At 50.5% G+C, this 16176-nt stretch overlaps 2 protein-coding genes across 4 annotated transcripts; one reads left to right on the forward strand and one right to left on the reverse strand.

Annotated features, from left to right (window-relative positions):
* The first annotated feature begins 3703 nt into the window (after nt 1-3703).
* LOC119117903 (transforming growth factor beta-3 proprotein-like) lies at nt 3704-7094 on the forward strand. Its single transcript, XM_037244538.1, has 7 exons — nt 3704-4621; nt 4719-4882; nt 5174-5303; nt 5367-5474; nt 5539-5701; nt 5772-5925; nt 6006-7094. The coding sequence occupies exons 1-7, from the start codon at nt 4273-4275 to the stop codon at nt 6162-6164; spliced, it is 1227 nt and encodes a 408-aa protein (XP_037100433.1). The 5' UTR covers nt 3704-4272; the 3' UTR covers nt 6165-7094.
* Nucleotides 7095-9572: 2478 nt separating this feature from the next.
* flvcr2b (FLVCR heme transporter 2b) lies at nt 9573-15773 on the reverse strand. Of its 3 annotated transcripts, XR_005096623.1 has the most exons (11): nt 14976-15773; nt 14620-14761; nt 14047-14187; nt 13376-13443; nt 12876-12979; nt 12516-12626; nt 12041-12146; nt 11816-11927; nt 11251-11306; nt 10613-10755; nt 9579-10190 (listed from the first exon to the last, which is right to left on the reverse strand). XR_005096623.1 is itself a non-coding variant. In XM_037244535.1 (10 exons), the coding sequence occupies exons 1-10, from the start codon at nt 15558-15560 to the stop codon at nt 10125-10127; spliced, it is 1491 nt and encodes a 496-aa protein (XP_037100430.1). In that variant the 5' UTR covers nt 15561-15773; the 3' UTR covers nt 9573-10124. The 3 variants fall into 3 exon arrangements, 2 of the variants coding, with proteins under 2 accessions (XP_037100430.1, XP_037100431.1); XM_037244535.1 differs by lacking the exon at nt 10613-10755 and having other exon boundaries at nt 9573-10190; XM_037244536.1 differs by having other exon boundaries at nt 9579-10755.
* Between the last annotated feature and the right edge of the window lie 403 nt (nt 15774-16176).

The raw sequence follows: 16176 nt of genomic DNA on the forward strand, positions 1-16176 counted from the left end.
ACCACAAGGAAGGATTCTTTTGTTGCTAAAAACAATCAAGGGAGCATCTGAAAAGGGCATTTTCTTTTTTCTTATGAATAAATCTTGTTTTGCAATTGGATGTGATGAAATGCTGCCTGTAGCAGAACATAACACTGTCCTCTAGTGGATTCGAGTCACTGAGCGGCCAAAGGCGAGACCAGACACCTGTAGTCGGTCCTCGTCCACTTTGGATGCACTCGACCTGAAGTGGTCTCAACCTCGCTCACGTCTAATTAAAGCGGGCGCCGGCTCTCGTCAGGTCTCACTTTGCCCAATAAATCACAAGAGTGAGCCGTCCGTCTGCCGTTTCTACGGTGACAGCCTACGACCGGGCCTCCTCATTGGACGTGGCAGCGGCGGCAATTTGCATGCCAGACTATTTCTCTTCATCATCGGGACCTCTCCTCCACGCCGCAAGAATGGCGAATAAGTCAGCGGCTAACGGCAGACGGCGTGCGCGCGCGCGCGCGAGCGAGCGCGTCCTTGTCCGACAAGGTTAGCCGTCCATTTCATCTGCGCGCCGGCAGAGTCGACCGACCGGGCTGGCGGTGGGATTGAATTCAAATAAATGATGGCCGGACATTTAATGCATTGGGGGGGTCGGACGGGAGTTGCCGGGCAAAACTTGAGTCTTGTCGTAAAATAATAATAATAAAACCAAAACACCAGGGCCGGCCGGGGAATTGAGAGAAGCTCTTTCAAAGCTTCAAGAATTGCTTACGGTTTTGTTTTTGCACACAAGAAAATCGGTCCTCAAGACAGAACTGGAAAATATATCCAAAGCTGCACCTAAGAACATCCTCTCTGTGGCGTGTCAAATTTCCAAGACATGACAGGAGATTTATTTTCACAGCAAAAGCGCGGTCCGTTTCCACCAGCCCGTGTTCGGGGACCCGGAGGACGCGGCGGTCTTGTCGAGCCATCAAACACGTCGGCCGTGATGCTCGGGGCTCCCTCCGATGCTGACTCTCCTGGAGCCGCTCCAGGACACCGGTTATTTTTACCGACAAGCTGACGCAAATAAATATTTATAGGTGTTGGCGGGTCACAGGCAAATCCGCAGAGAGGTGGACGCTAGGTAATAAAGGATGCGAGCGAGCGGCGAGAACACGGGTTCGATGGAGCGCGGCGGCGGCGGCGTTAAACTTGCTTGCTTGGCGAATGGGGGAAATAAAACAAGCACGCATAAATGAAAAGCTAAAAATGGAGCGAGAGAAGCTTCAGCAGAAAAAAACCACGACAGCGTTCCCCTGCTCTATCATCTTTCGCCTTCACTATGTCCGAATTTTAGCGGCGTCCAAGTCCGGCCTCAAAATACAAGTTGCAATTGCCAAAGCGCGTCCCGCTGTGACCTTCCCAGCGGCCTGTCAGTCAAGGCCGCCAAAATAAACAATGGCAGCCAACGGCCGTCATCAGCGTGGCCGCACTGACAGCGAGGCGGGGGGGGGGGGGGGGAATCTGGGCTTCACCTTGACACCCCGCCTCCAGCACTACCTGGTCCTGGGAAAGGCAGGCCAGCCTCGCCGCCGGCCGGCTGAGTTATAGCCGGGAGGCATCGCCAAGAGCGGGCCGCGTAGTCGTGTCCAACACAATATCGGGACGTTTTATCGTTTTAGCCGGGCACTGAGGCGGGGTCAAGAGGATCATAAGAAAGGCACTCATGTGAGAAATGAAGAAGATCATGGAGTGGACAGAAGCAGGAAGGCGCTGAAATATAGCCAGCGACCTGAGCACCTGTCAGGTGTACACCGAGGAAGGCTCGTTTGCTCATCATAATAATATCATAATAATCATAAAAAAATTTAACCTAATTTATTGTAATGAATATAATAAATATGTCTTGTTTTTACCATCGTCGTTATTTCGCTTTAGGTTTATTTGAATGAAAAATAAAGCAGATGCTGCCCTCTGCTGGTGCAAACGAAAATCTCTCCTCCCTTAAAAGGACTGACACGATTGGCTGGCGCTGCATAGGAAATGAAATGTTAGCGTCTCAACTTTTAGGATCAACTCCAAAGTCAGGTTTTCTCAACTGTGTGAAAGAGTGCTGACAAATTCAAAAGTAGGCGGCTTTAAGGGGGGGGGGGGCGTCATGAATATTCATATTCGTGACCTTACGTAGACATACGGAAGGTGCAGGCCATTGGCTGCAGGCCAGACACACACACACAAGCTTTGTTTATGCACTCGCACACAAAGCAGCCACACATGTTCTGAAAGGTCAAGCGGGGTCCACCCAGCGCGCAGCCTTTGCACGTCTTAACGCAGCAGCCAAAATGGCGCTTGGCCACCAATGTCTTATTAGGCAGCTCCATCTGGGAGGGGTGAAAGGTGACGGGCAAGGCCTCGTAGGTGAGCAGACGCGAGCGGTCGGGGTTTGGCCAAGCGCGACGGGACCTGGCCCGGCCGGAAAGGATAAAACTGCAAAACAAACGAGTGTGTGTGGGCGTGTATCTATTGTGGTTGGCTGTCGAAAGACAATATGTGTGTGTGTGTGTGTGTGTGTTTGTTTTGTGCTGGATGAGAAAAACAAAAACTGAGAGGCTCTTTTCCCGACTAAAATTTAGCAGTGAGAGTGTGTGTGTGTATTAAGCAGCAAATCCCTAATCTGGCATAGACTTGCTTCCTGTCTAGACTCGGCACGAGGACGCCAACTCTAATCTGGCCAGCTCTACCGCGTGTGTCCGAGTGTGAGCGTGCAGACAATACATGTACTATAGCATCATGTGTGTGTGTGTGTGTGTAATGTATGCAAGTACACACATCCATCAGATGGGCGCCGGATCAAAGGCCTCCACGTTGCCGTCCAAATGGAGACAGCAGACCCGTCCACCCGCCAGTGTCTGTTTCTAATTGGTCAATGTCCAATAAAGTTTTTTTTTGTTTTTGCCGTGCCAAGCAAGCCGTGTCTGGCCGTCCAAAAGCCGAGTGTGGTTGCACATTTTACAGGAACACGAAAGGTGCCATTTTAAATGAATAGGTAACTGTGATAGGAGAACATACGCAAAAAGCAGCAAAAAAATGTTTGCCACTTTTAAAAGAGCTCATATCGGCCGGGCCCAAACACGTATTGGGTAAAACATCAATATTTTGCCTAGAAGACATTCTGCCATCCTCACGATGTCAATCATGAGCAAACGTTGCTATTGATTTTCCTGCAAACATGGCGGCCAATCCCCGTCACTCCATCCTAGTACAAAGCGCCTGGGAGCTTCCACGCACGGACAAATAAAGGGCTTGCCATTCACGCGCGGGCCCAAGAACACGTCGTCCTCCAAAAGGACTGACCTCAGCAGAAAGTCTCCACGCGCAACCTCGGTGACATCACGGCGCCTCTGTGGGGGGGGGGGGGGGGGAGACTCACACACATGGCAGATCCATCAAGACTCGTTTGACTTGCATCATCATCCTCACAGACATGGGGCTTCTCCTGTTTGCATTCCTACCCCCAAATGTGACTCATGCCCCCCCCAATTTTCAGGCTGGACAATATACAGGCCAGATGGGTGCGCGCATGAGGAAAATATTGCTATTTATTTTTAGTTTTGCTCATCACATTTTGTGAGTCACCGGCGGGGGAAGCACTCAGAGTAAACATGAACTTTCACCGTCTGGGATCACGTCTCGGAATCCCCAGACGGCAGCTGGGACTACTACGCCGTCCGTCCACATGTTTGATTGGACACTCAAAGCTGCCAACTTTTTCTTTAAGGGGCGCAACAGAAAGATGCATCTGGCTAATCAAGTCCTAAAAGTCAATCCAATTACATTTGTATTATTTCATTTCAATCTGTCCTGACACATCATGTTGTGCTTCATAAAAGCAAGGAGAAAAAAAAGAAAAGCAATTTCCCTAGTCGGCCACAAGGTGGCGCCTGAGGCAGCTTTTCCAGGGAAAACCATGCTAATAGTGCCCTAAGAATAACAAGAGAGTGACTAAAGGCCTCCAAATAGAAAAGCAAAAGCTTTTCTCACGTGTCTGAGTCACGTCGGTGGGGGCGCCGGTGCGGGGGTGGCCGGGCCCCTCCTCCACCGTCACACCGCCGTTCGTGCGGGCGGGCGGGCGGCAATAAAAAGCCCAAATTTCATCTCCCACCATCCAAACAGACTCCATTCTCAGCTCGTCAACTTTTGGAAACTCGATGGGTCCAAAAAGACACGGCTTGCTTTTTGGCCGAGGAATTTTTTAGAGGGCTCGCCTCGGTAGGATCGGGGTCAGAACCCCCCATCGCCCCGGCCGGGCCGGGCAGGATGCACGCCTGCAGAGCTTTGCTGTGCGCCATGCTGCTGCTCCACTGCGCCTCGCTCAGTTCGCCGCTGTCCACCTGCGCGGCGGTGGACATGGACCACGTCAAGAGGAAGCGGGTGGAGGCCATCCGCGGGCAGATCCTCAGCAAGCTGCGGCTGAGCGCCCCCCCGCGTGCACAGGGGCCCACCAAAGTGCCCCAGCAGGTGCGGGCGCTCTACAACAGCACGCGCCAGCTGCTGGAGGAGCTCGGGCGGCACCGGCGCCAAATGTGCGGCGCCGACGGCACCGACGCCGAGTACTACGCCAAGGAGGTCTACAGGTTCAACATGGTTCACGGGCCCACCGAGAGCAGTGAGTTGAAAATATAATAAAGGCTGAAACTAGTCAAGGTGGTCATTCGGTGGCAAGACGGCCGCCTAACGTCCGTCCTCTGTCCGACCCGTCGCAGACGACCTGTCCTACTGCCCGAAAGGCATCACGTCCAAGGTGTTCCGTTTCAACGTCTCGGCCATGGAAAGGAACGCCAGCGACCTCTTCAGGGCCGAGTTCCGAGCCTTGCGGGTTCCCAACGCCGGCGCCAGGCGCAACGAGCAGCGGATTGAGCTCTACCAGGTGCGTAAAGGTACTGTTAACCTCCGCCCCCCCCAAAATGGCGGCCGGCGAGTGAATGTTTAGCGGGAGCTGGGTTCGGTTCTTATACCGGAGGTTCACTTCTCGTGTGTCCTTCGCCAAATATTTAAGATGCTAATCTAAGGAGCGCGCTGTGCTCTGCCAAGCGGATTTACGTGAGACGCGTGTCCAAGGAAATGTCATCCATCCGCCGCTAACGACCGTCGCTAATACCAACCACATTTTGGCCGCCTTTGGCCACTGACTCCGTGCCACGTTGTCTGGCTCTTGCAGATCGTGCGGCCGAACGAACACGTCAGGAAGCAGCGCTACATCGGCGCCAAAAACGTGCTGACCAAAGGCACGCCCGAATGGGTCTCCTTTGACGTGACCGACGCCGTGCGGGAGTGGCTGACGAGCAGAGGTCACATTCACGTCAGGTCCGCCTTCCGACAAGACACTGACCTTAACTTTAATTTGACGGCAGGCAGCAATCTGGGCTTGGAAATCAGCGTCCATTGCCCCTGCCACACCTACGGCCCCAACGGCGACATCATCGACAACGACAACGAGATTCTGGACGTCAAGTTTAAAGGTACCCGCCCGAGCGCAGTCGTTTGGAACGCTGACGAGCCGCTCGACGATTTTGTCCGACCGAGGTGTGGACGGCGAGGAGGAGCAGAGTCGCTTGGACCTCAGCCATCTGAAGAGGAGCAAGGACCAGAACCTGCCTCACCTCATCCTCATGATGATCCCGCCTCACCGCCTGGACTCAAAGTCGCGCAGACGCAAGCGAGCGCTGGACACCGACTACTGCTTCTCGTAAGAGCCGCTTTGGGATGCTGAGCGTTTGAACCGCCGGCCGCGTGCGTAAACCTCAGTCGGTGCGCAGAAACGCCGAGGAGAGCTGCTGCGTCCGCCGGCTGCACATCGATTTCCGCCGCGACCTGGACTGGAAGTGGATCCACGAGCCCAGCGGTTACGACGCTAACTACTGCTCGGGGCCGTGCCCCTACCTGAGGAGCTCTGACACGGCGCACAGCTCGGTAAGAAAAAAAAACGGAGCAGAATCTTTCTGGACGTTTTAAGCACACGTGTGTGCGTGTGTGTTTCTGCTGCGTCCAAGTTGCTGAGCCTGTACAACACTCTGAACCCGGAGGCGTCGGCTTCGCCGTGCTGCGTCCCCCAAGAACTGGAGCCCCTCACCATCCTCTACTACTCGGGACGGACCCCCAAAGTGGAGCAGCTCTCCAACATGATCGTCAAGTCTTGCAAATGTAGCTGAGGAGGCACAAATGACTTTTTTGGGGGGTGCCCGGTTCTGCAACTGATAGCAAATGGGTCAAGTTCATCTCACGTCTTGCGCTTTTATTCTGACAAAGCTGTCGTGTCCTGTCTTTCTTGTTTTCACTTCATTTTGTTTGGTTTTTGGGGTAAAAGTGTTTGCTTTGTTGATGATGATTGTTATTAATTAAAAAAAAAGAGAAAACAAGTCTTTTTTTATATTTTGGAAACTTAATAAGTGTAAAAAATATGAAACTATAGTTCATTGTTGAAATTTCAAAGATCTGTGATCATACAATTTTAGGTGAAGTCAAAAATGTACCAATTAAATGTAATTTTTGCCCAACAATACAAAGTCATTTCCAGAATGAAAACAAAACCTCATTTTTGAGCCGCCGTACAATTGTCCTTCCCCGTCAGCGGCGATGAGAGATGAACTTTGACGCAGAGACAAAAGAGCCGAGTCAACAAGCGGCGCCTCAAATGCGGCGGCGGCCCAGGGCAGATTGGCCGCGACAAACGCCAAAGGAGTCCAAAGTGCCAAGTCAGCATTTAGAATGGGAAATTTGAAAGGCAAAGAATTTGGAGCGACACAATTTGAGGGTCTGAAAGATTAGGAAGTTTAAATTTCATGTTTTCTGTCTTTCAACAATGGCTAAGGTGCAGCTAACGCTAACTCAGCAAAAATCTCAAGCTGCTCTGCCTCTCCTGAAGTTGTTTTTTTTTCTAATTGGACGTCCTGCTGATGAACGGAAACAATCAAGCCAACCCTGCTTTTGGCCGATGTGCTGTGAACCAAAGACGAACGGCACGACACGTTAAGCTGCAAAACACCACGGACGGCCGGCCCGCGATTCCCTGAACGCATTAACAGATGCCCGAGCGAGCGAGCGAGCGAGGAATTTTGTAGCAATAAAATCATCAGGTCACATCGCAGCGGTCCCGTGGAAAGAGTTGTGTAAGAGTACGATGGGAAGCCTCCCACGCGTTACGCATGCACGCACGCACGCACGCAATACATACAAGTCCACTATGGCGTTACTGGAAAAGGTGGGCTAACCAAAGGGGGAGCCAATATGTCAACGAATCAAGCTCATAGAGCGCCACAGCTAAACAAATGAAGGCCTGAAATTTCGCACACGCACACACACACACACTGGGCTGTGTATTATGGCCATAATAGAGATAAATTTCACTAGAAATGTGCGTAAAAACCATGACTGCAGTCAGGAGAGGAAGGAGCCAGGTTTGCATTGAGTTGGCATGACAGAAAAGTGGACTGGGCCTGAAAAAGATGGAAAATTGCAGAATCAAGTCGACTCGAAATGGGCTTTATGTTCAGTCGCAGCAGATGTGACAGCGCAGAGAATCTGGAGTGTGTTCAGGTATGTTGTCGGTTAGCTTTGTACGCTAAAGCCATTAGCGATTGCGGCCACAAGTATATCAACAGATGTGCCTCGAGAACACATTTGGAAGAGCGCTTCCCCTTGGGCTGGAACGGCTTTCGATCCTATTTATGGAAATAAGCGGCTCATAAAAATGTGATTAATGCGCCGTCTCGGGAGCCCACGTCCAAACGCACGGGAGGCCGACCGCTTCCTCCCTGACACGACGACTCAGATTACAATCAAAAAGCAACAATCGACAGACTGGCCTGCATATGAAAAACATCACAAGCGGTACAGAAAAAGTTCTTGAGACTACATCTGGATAGTCTTGGAGGCACACCTTCAAAACACAACAACAACTTCTTTTCTTTTGATTCAACTCTCAGAACTAAATTCTTGTGAGGAGGACCGAGCTGGAAAAAGCTCATTTGTTGTATTTGCGCAAAGCCGCCGGGCTCGGAATGCGCCGACGTGCCAAGCGCGGGAAGAAGACAAGCGTGCGAGGATTAGCAGTCAACACTTGCGGGAAGGGAAAGAGCACCATTTTGTGCATGACGGGAGATGGCGGCAATCACAACAACAAGATCTTTCGCACTTTGGACGGCTAAAGACAACACGCAAAGGCCGCCCGCCCGCCCGGCCTTTTTTTCCCAAGATGACCCACAAAAGGGCCTACTTCAAACGAGTCGGGATCCCGTCGCCAATCGTCCACACACGAACGAAGCTGCCGACCGAGCTCAGCACATTTGCGCTCCCCAGCCAACTTCAAACCAGGGCTTTTGGATGGAAGCCGCCATGACGACGCTGCGTCACACGAGAAGCCATCATTTCCGCGCAAAGCCCGTTGGACAATATTAGCTTTAGCGTTTGACGTCACGGTGGCGCCGTGAAAAGGAAATCAAACGGCTGAAAGGATGAGTGCATCTTGGAAGCTAGCGGCGACCGCAAAAGGATCCGTTTCCCGCTTTTGGGAGATTGTAAAACGCCACTCGAGTGGATCCTTTGAATGATGAAGAGCGTGGGAAATGCGCAAGGAGGCTAACGGCGGTTAGCATTTCCTCCGTCTTGTGATTCGAGCACCCACGCGTGCCCGAGTGGCTCTTGAAAAATGTTTTGCGAGGCTACGGGAAAACCCCACAACGGCCATTTCAGCAAAAAGGGAAGCTGTTGCATCATTTTAAGACACAAAAGGCTAATAACAAGTCGGTCGTGCTCTTTGTCTTCCAAAACATGGTCAAGTCACACGGAAGGCTTTCCAAAACGGCTGCCTAACACGTTGACGAGGCCCCGATCGACCCGATAAGTGCTATGGATTGGCAAACATTTAGGTCAATACTGCATCCGAGTATGCCACGTGGGCATCATTGCATTTGTGTCACGGACGAGTTCCATTAAAGCTTTGAGGCGGTGCCAAAGCTGAGTGCTCGAGTGACTATTTGGGATTTGGAGGCCCGGAAATAGGAGCGGCAAAATAAAGGTTCCCGCACATTTTCCAATCAAGAAATTCTCAGAAATATCAAATTCATTTGAAAAACATCAGATTCATCTTTTTTTTTTCCTTTTTCTTGCAACTGCGTCTGCCATTGTGAACGTTTGCCGACATCTGGGCTCACGTCGCATTTGACTGCAGTGCACCGAGTTCCGCGTGGAACACAAAGTGCATTTCACGCGTCGTCACGTAGCGCCGCGGGGGTGCAAACACCACACCTCGGAAATTGTGATGAAAGCGCCCAGTCACGCGGCGCTCCAATTAGCGCTACACGGCCACTGGTTACAGCGTGTCGGCGCAACACAAACACAGCAGGAGCCACTTTGGTTGCCATGTGAACAATAAAGTGGCGCATAGAAGGCCTCCGAGCCACCGCTTGACTCATAAAGGCCTCGTGTTTCATGGCCGTGAGTGAAAAGTGCTCTTTGACCATTAAGGGCAGAAAAGAGTGCGACTCACAACTATATTTTCTTTCATTCCAAAAATGTATATGATGTCAAAGTCTTCATACAGCAATGAATTCATCAGAAAGGACAACTTGCCTGAGTCTTATTTATAACTACACTTTTTTTTTTTTTTTTTTTACAACAATGTACAATAGACGAAGCAAATCAATGAATTTAAAGGAAAGCTCGTTGCATTGAAATGAGCGTCTGAGCATGTTGCAACAGCACCACATGGTGGCGGAAAGGGAAACTACAATAAAGTGATGTGGAGGGGGCATCTTAAAAAGTAAACATGAGGAGTCTTGTACAAAACATACGTACATAGAGTATAAATCCTCAGCAGTCATTTGTGTCGCATTCATCTTGTTGACTAGCAAGAACGAGAAGGGTTAAAGACATTTTCCATGAAGTCAGATATACAGTTGTGGTTACAAAATCCACATTTTCTATACTGATAGCGGTAAATTTGTCAAGGTACAAGTCATTGACGATTGTCAGAGGGATTTAATTTGTAGACATCAAAGCATGGAAATCAAGTTAGGTAAATCTAAATTGAACATTAATAGTAAAAAATACAGATTACAATTGTGCATATCGCGCTGGTTTCTGATGTTAATTGTGCAGTTTTGTGCTTTTTTTTAAAACTTTTCTTCTTGGAGGACAAGGTTTGTGGACATGCCTCCTCTCAGCCTGTCACATGGTCCCTGCAGGTGGAAACAGTACACACGCCAACTTAGAACCTAGTGGCTAGTTCTTCCTTTTCCTTCATGTATTTAAGTGATGAGAGTTTTTTTTCATCACGTTTGTAAATTAGTGCAAACCTAAGTTGTGCCAAAATTAGAGGTATTAGATTAGAACATTTCAAATGCATTTCCCATTAAAGTAGCAGTGCGTCCATCAGTTTGCCCATGAGGGGATCTCGTCCTCTGTCTCCCTCTTGTGGAGAAAAGAGGCAGTACAGGGAAAACCGCCAGTGAATGAACGACACTTGACTTGCAAATGACGTCATCACTTGAATGAAGCTCAGGTCAGCACTGCGGCTTAAGAGGCAAAGCTGCCTTGCAGTCGAAAGCGAAAAAGAAGCGGCAACTGGGAAGCAGATGGATTGGCGTGGTGTGATCATTACCTTAGCGCGCCTATGGAGGGCGCTATGATTTGATGAGATTTTTTGGGGTTTGTTTACGGAACGCTTTACAGTGAAGGCGGCGTCTGCGCTGTGGAGATTTAGGACGTGGCGCCGTAGTCCGGTCCCGACGTCATCGCCTCCGCCTAAAATCACAGCCGCCCGTCACTAGGCATTCGTTCGCCGCCGCCGCGAATTTCTTCGATTGAAATCACGACAAGTGAGACACATTGTTAAGATGGCGCGCCGAAGCTCTGTTAAATGAAATTAGTGGGGGGGATTTCACGGGACGGCGGCAGAAGACATCAAGCACACTGAATGGGGCCTTTTGATTAGATGCAAAGATTTGTTGTCGGTTCGAAAAAAAGACAATTGCAAGCGCTTCAGTCAAAATGAGTATTGTTAATAAGTTGCCGTCTGTTAGTACTCGTGTCCCAAATAATTATTGGATCATTTCAACGTGTCAATTTTCCAACTTTTGGAAGCAAGCCGACGGACAAAAGCCACATGCGAGGAGCAACACTGACAAATGCGGAGAACAACCACAATGCATGACGCAATCATTTGAGGGAAGCGCGCGGTGGCGCGCACAAAGACCAGACGTCAACAGGAAGACGATCCGATCCGCCTTTCGCACTTACTTCTGCTTTGGCCAACTCGTTGGCTTTTTGCCGCCGCAGATCCGACTTGATGAAGCCTGCCGGTCATTTAAGGCGACACAAAGGTGGACTTTAGTGGGAATGATGGAGACTGATGGTTCACCCCCGCCGACAACAAGGCACTCGGAAGCAGCTACAGCAGCTCGCTAGCAGGCTAGCTCGCAAAGTGCAAGATGCATTTGCAAACAATAGCCTACTCCAAATGATTTCCAAGCAGGAATACATTTTCCAAGTCATTGACTTCAAAGGTTGAAAAGGGGTCGCAAGTCAAGTCGATACAGTTCAAGATGTCAAGAGCAATTTCAAGTATTTCCCAAGAAAACAACGATGGGGTGGGTGTGGGGTCGCATTGCATAACTTGCAAAGTGCACAAATGATTAACCCCGATTTACACTCGACAGCAAACGGAAACCTTTGAGACGTGATGGTGCACAGTAAAATGTCATTTTGCGTCTTGTGGCAAAAGAAACATTTCTCAGCGGGAAAAAAACAAAAAACCCTGGAGCACTCTTTCCGTGACGCAAGATGGAAGAAAAATCTTTCCTACCTGTCATGACGGTGCCCAGCAGGAGGAAGACGCACAGGAAGATGTTTCCCGGCAGCGTGCCAAACGTGTCGATGATTTTGCCCTGGCAGATGGTGAAGATGATGCCAAAAACCTGCGACGATCAATAACAAAATCAAATGCTGACCAAAGACAAAAATGCCATTTTTGGTTCCGGCCCAGTTGCGATCCAACGAGAATCTCGTTGTGTTTTGCGGCGCGTAATACCTGCGCAGAGCAGTTGAGGAGCCCAGAGGAGGTTCCCTCCGATTCGGGATAGGTCAGCTCCACGGCAAACTCGAAGCCCAGCGGCAGGTAGCCGGTCATGAAGAAGCTGAAACGCATCAATTCACCATTTTACAGAAATGTTTTCTTTCTCTTTCTCCCGTCAAGCGTGTGGGAATAAAGTTCCAAGAATGTGCCGCCTTTTTTTATTGCATGAAAAAGGCGATAAGGTTATCGGGGGAAATTCCACAAATTCCAGCTGGCACCAAAACACGAGCACGCATTTGCCACAGCTGCGTACGACCACCACCCCTCACCTACATTTTTTGTTTTGGAAGACACACGAGCGCCGGTCCGCAATTTTTTCCTTTTCGGCAAGAGTGTAACAAAGGTCAGGATGAGTGGCGACTCGGTGCCTTTCAATGTTTACATTGCTAACGTTGCCGCTGGTCACAAATGATGACTTTTAAGACGGTACCCGAGAACTCCGGCAGTGATGAAGACCACCCAGAGGTGGCCCAGGCTGAGCGTGGCGGCGTAGACGATCATCCCCACCAGAGACATCAAGTAAACTGCCAGGGTGGTCTGCCTGCAAAAGAGCACAAGACACACCTTTTGGGTGACCCCCCCCGTCCAAAAAAGTGGAACGCTCCGGTCCGGTCGGCGTCTTTCATCACACAGCACACAATGGCAACTGGAAATGTTTAGACATGTGCAGGACAATAGCGGGAAAACAAACAACAAGAGGGGTGCCGCATTCGAGCCAACGGGGGAGCAACTTGAAAGCGACACCTGCATAAACACACACATAAAAAAAAAAAAACTGCTGGCCACTCACTTGTAGGTTTTAGTGCGGTCCAACCACAGGCCGCAGATGAGGGAGCCCACCATGCCGGCGATGACGATGGTCAGGCCGATCCGGCCCGCGTTGACCTCTTCGCCCTGCGAGCAACGTGGCAAAGTTGACACAACACACTGGAATGTGCTTTTTTTTTATTTTTTTTTATTGGATGGCTTCCCATCTTGTCGGACCGAGCTTCTGCTTCCTTCATTGACCGTGCAAATAGATGAAGATAAGCCAAAGTGAAGGCCGCTTGCACGTGTTTGCGAGCAGGAAATGAGGAAGCCAAGCTCGGGTGCGATTTCACCGGAAACGGAAATTGAACGGCGTCTTCCAATATTGACTCGAGTCATTGTGCGATGGAGTTTATGACGCTGCGTGTCTCCTCCCAATGATGACACGTTCATTTCAAATGTGGAGCGTTCCTCGCTTTTGAGCTGAGGGGAGGCAAATCCCATTCACTTTGCTTTTCAGGCCAGCGACTGGACTGGACTCACCGGGTAGTGCTCGATGATCATGCGGTTCAGCAAGGTGCCGACGGCATAGAAACAGCCCACGTTCAAGCCTGCAACGCAGAAAAAAGGGGAAACGTTTTGGGGGCGAGGCTTCTTGATCTTACACAGATGCTCAAGGTTTTATGGAACGAACAAACAAATGGGAATGAGAAGCTTTGAAAGCAGGCAGCCCTTGAGAATTCTCCGCGGATGTTGTTCTTGCCCCCCCCCTCTCAAAAAGGGAAAAAAACAGCTGTTCTATTTCAGGAATTGAACAATGGTCTGCATTGATCTGTTTTTACAACAACAAAAGGAATCAAAAATGGCAGCCAGAGTGGGCCTCGCTTGTTGGGCAGGAAAGTGTGTGTGGGGGGGGGGGGTTAATAATAGGGACAGGAAAGGTGTCAAATTCAAGTTCAAGCCCAGCGAAAGGTTCTGCCGCGGCGGGGCGCCAACGCAGCCGCTCATAAAAGCGCTTTGCTTAATCATTGTCAGAATGTCAACAAACTTTGGACCCCTCCAATGCCAATATGCCCTTCATCCTTCTGACAGATAAATCCTTTTTTATGAGATTGGCAGATAAGATCAAAACGTTTGGGGGTGTGCCGTGCCGTGCCGGCCGGCCGGGGATGCCGTCAGCCGAGGGGAGCGGCTACAAAGGAGACCGTCGGTACCGTAGGTGATGATGAGGAGGATGAAGGGCTTGTTGCGCAGCAGCCGAAGAATGGAGGCGCTGTAGGAGTACTGCTCGGGCGGGATGCTTCGGGCCGTGGCCTGAGCCTGCGTCGGGGGCAGCTTGGGCTGCTCTTGGAAGACTTGTGAGAAAGAAAAAAAATAAAATAATAATCAATACTGTCATTATGAAACAGGGAGGAACACACAAGAAAATAAATAACAGGACTGGAATGAATGTTCTGTTAGTGATTAAGCGAGTGAAAAACAACAGCTAAACATGCCCACAAAGCAAAAGCTGAGGAAGGAAGGAAGAACCCAAACAAGACAAAAAGAGATGAATTTTCTGCAATGTACATTCAACATTTCGGCTGCTTTCAAGGAATGGGAGTTGAATCGGTGAGAATGTGGCAAGAATGGCGCCACTGTGGCCTCCCTCCACAAGGATCCGTTTGTGCCGCTGAATGCGAACGAGCATTGTGCCCACTGTTGCTGCAACGACTCCCACGTGACGTGTTTCTTCCCATTTGCAAAAAAGAAATAAATCCTCCGTATGTTTAATGAGGTCAAGTTACCGACGACGACGAGGATGAAGAGGAAGGTGGCCACCCCGGCGGTGATGTAGAACATGATGCTGATGTGGTGGGCCAGCTCGTCCACGTTGTCCACATTTGGTACCAGGATGGGCGGCACCAGGAACCCGATGGCGATGCCCAGCTGAAATCGTTTTCAAAAAAGCTTTCATTTTCTTTCCCCTACTGGAATTCCATTCATTTTTCCTGGTACCAATGGTTTATGATTGCCACCGAAAGGCGGCACAGTACTACTTTTACCTCAATAAACTCATTTCAACATAGTTCCTTGGCTTCAGGATGCCACTGAGGGAGCTTAAACAGCAAATAGGTGAGTGTGGTCAAAGGAAATCTCTCACCTGGTTCCCAAAGACGCCGATGGAGCAGGCGGTGGACACCTCGTTGGATCCGAACCAGACGGACGCGATCCTGGACGGCATGCCCAGGATGAAGACTTGCGCCAAGGAGCAGCAGAACTGTCCCACGAAGGTGACGGCAAACAGGTGGGGCTGGACGCTGCCCACCTTGAACCACGTCCCGGCGCAGTTGAGCGCCGTGGCGGCCAGGGCGACCACCCGCAGCCCTTTTTTGTCCAGCAGCCACGTCACCGGGAAGATGAAGGGGATGTAGGTCAGCATGTAGATCATGGACATCCAGTCGATGGTGAAGGCGTCCACTTGATAGAACTTCATGAAGATGTTGCTGATGATGCCGTACTGGATCCACTGGTACGAGTTGCACAGCGAGTAGGAGCTGAAGAGGAACACCATGACCCAGCGGCGCTTGTACAAGCGCGTCTCCCAAACTCTGTCCGCCGAGGTGGGCTCGTTCGAACCGCTGAGGCGCACGAGAATCTCCGGGGATCCCGCCGACTCCAGCTTGGCGTGTTTGTCCGAGTCATGCCGCTCCTCGCCGGGCTTCTTCTCCTCTGGTTCCCCGTTCATGGCGAGCTCGTCGGTGTGTGCCTGAGTCGTTGAATACGCGCAAAACCACGCATAGGACGTTTCAATGAAGAAGAAAAAAATAATCGAAAGTGACGGAATGAATTAGAAGCAACTTTTAAAGAGGCAAGTTTTGACGGGCAAGTCGACTCCAGCCTCGCGCCCAAGTTCCAGATGAATGGAGGACGTCGTCGTTGGCTTGTAGCGGGTCCCAGTATCCCCCCCCCGCTGAAAGACTACCGCCTCTTTCTTGGCTCTTCCTTCCTCGAGTGTCAACACGTGGAACCAGCCTGACACCGTCCACGCGCGAACCCACCAACTCGGACCTGAACCAATTCTGCGGGAGGTGTTACTCAAACTAGCCCGAGACAAGTCACGAGTGGTCCGCGAAAAGAGTACCACGTGCGACATTTTACACTCGTTTCAAAGACATCCGGGTAATTGACGTTGACGCGTGCTGACCGGAAGTAAGAAAAAGTAAACGGTAACTCAAGTCAAATTAAGAAAAAGAGAGAGAATGGGGGCATTGAATATGTCAGCCCCCCACCTAGAGGCTTCCCCGCGAACTGCACGTTTTTCAAAAATTCACATTGACACGCAAGGAAGGACAAAAGTAGGT

The sequence above is a fragment of the Syngnathus acus genome, chromosome 24, assembly GCF_901709675.1.
Source record: "Syngnathus acus chromosome 24, fSynAcu1.2, whole genome shotgun sequence".
Lineage (NCBI taxonomy): Eukaryota > Metazoa > Chordata > Actinopteri > Syngnathiformes > Syngnathidae > Syngnathus > Syngnathus acus.

Coding starts and splice junctions, on each gene's coding strand:
- LOC119117903 (XM_037244538.1), top strand. CDS start 4,273: ATGCACGCCTGCAGAGCTTTGCTGTGCGCCATGCTGCTGCTCCACTGC. Junction 5,304..5,366: donor GGAGTGGCTGACGAGCAGAG/GTCACATTCACG, acceptor ATTTGACGGCAG/GCAGCAATCTGGGCTTGGAA. Junction 5,926..6,005: donor CTGACACGGCGCACAGCTCG/GTAAGAAAAAAA, acceptor GCTGCGTCCAAG/TTGCTGAGCCTGTACAACAC.
- flvcr2b (XM_037244535.1), bottom strand. CDS start 15,560: ATGAACGGGGAACCAGAGGAGAAGAAGCCCGGCGAGGAGCGGCATGAC. Junction 12,627..12,875: donor GACCGCACTAAAACCTACAA/GTGAGTGGCCAG, acceptor GCTCTTTTGCAG/GCAGACCACCCTGGCAGTTT. Junction 12,147..12,515: donor ATCACTGCCGGAGTTCTCGG/GTACCGTCTTAA, acceptor GATGCGTTTCAG/CTTCTTCATGACCGGCTACC.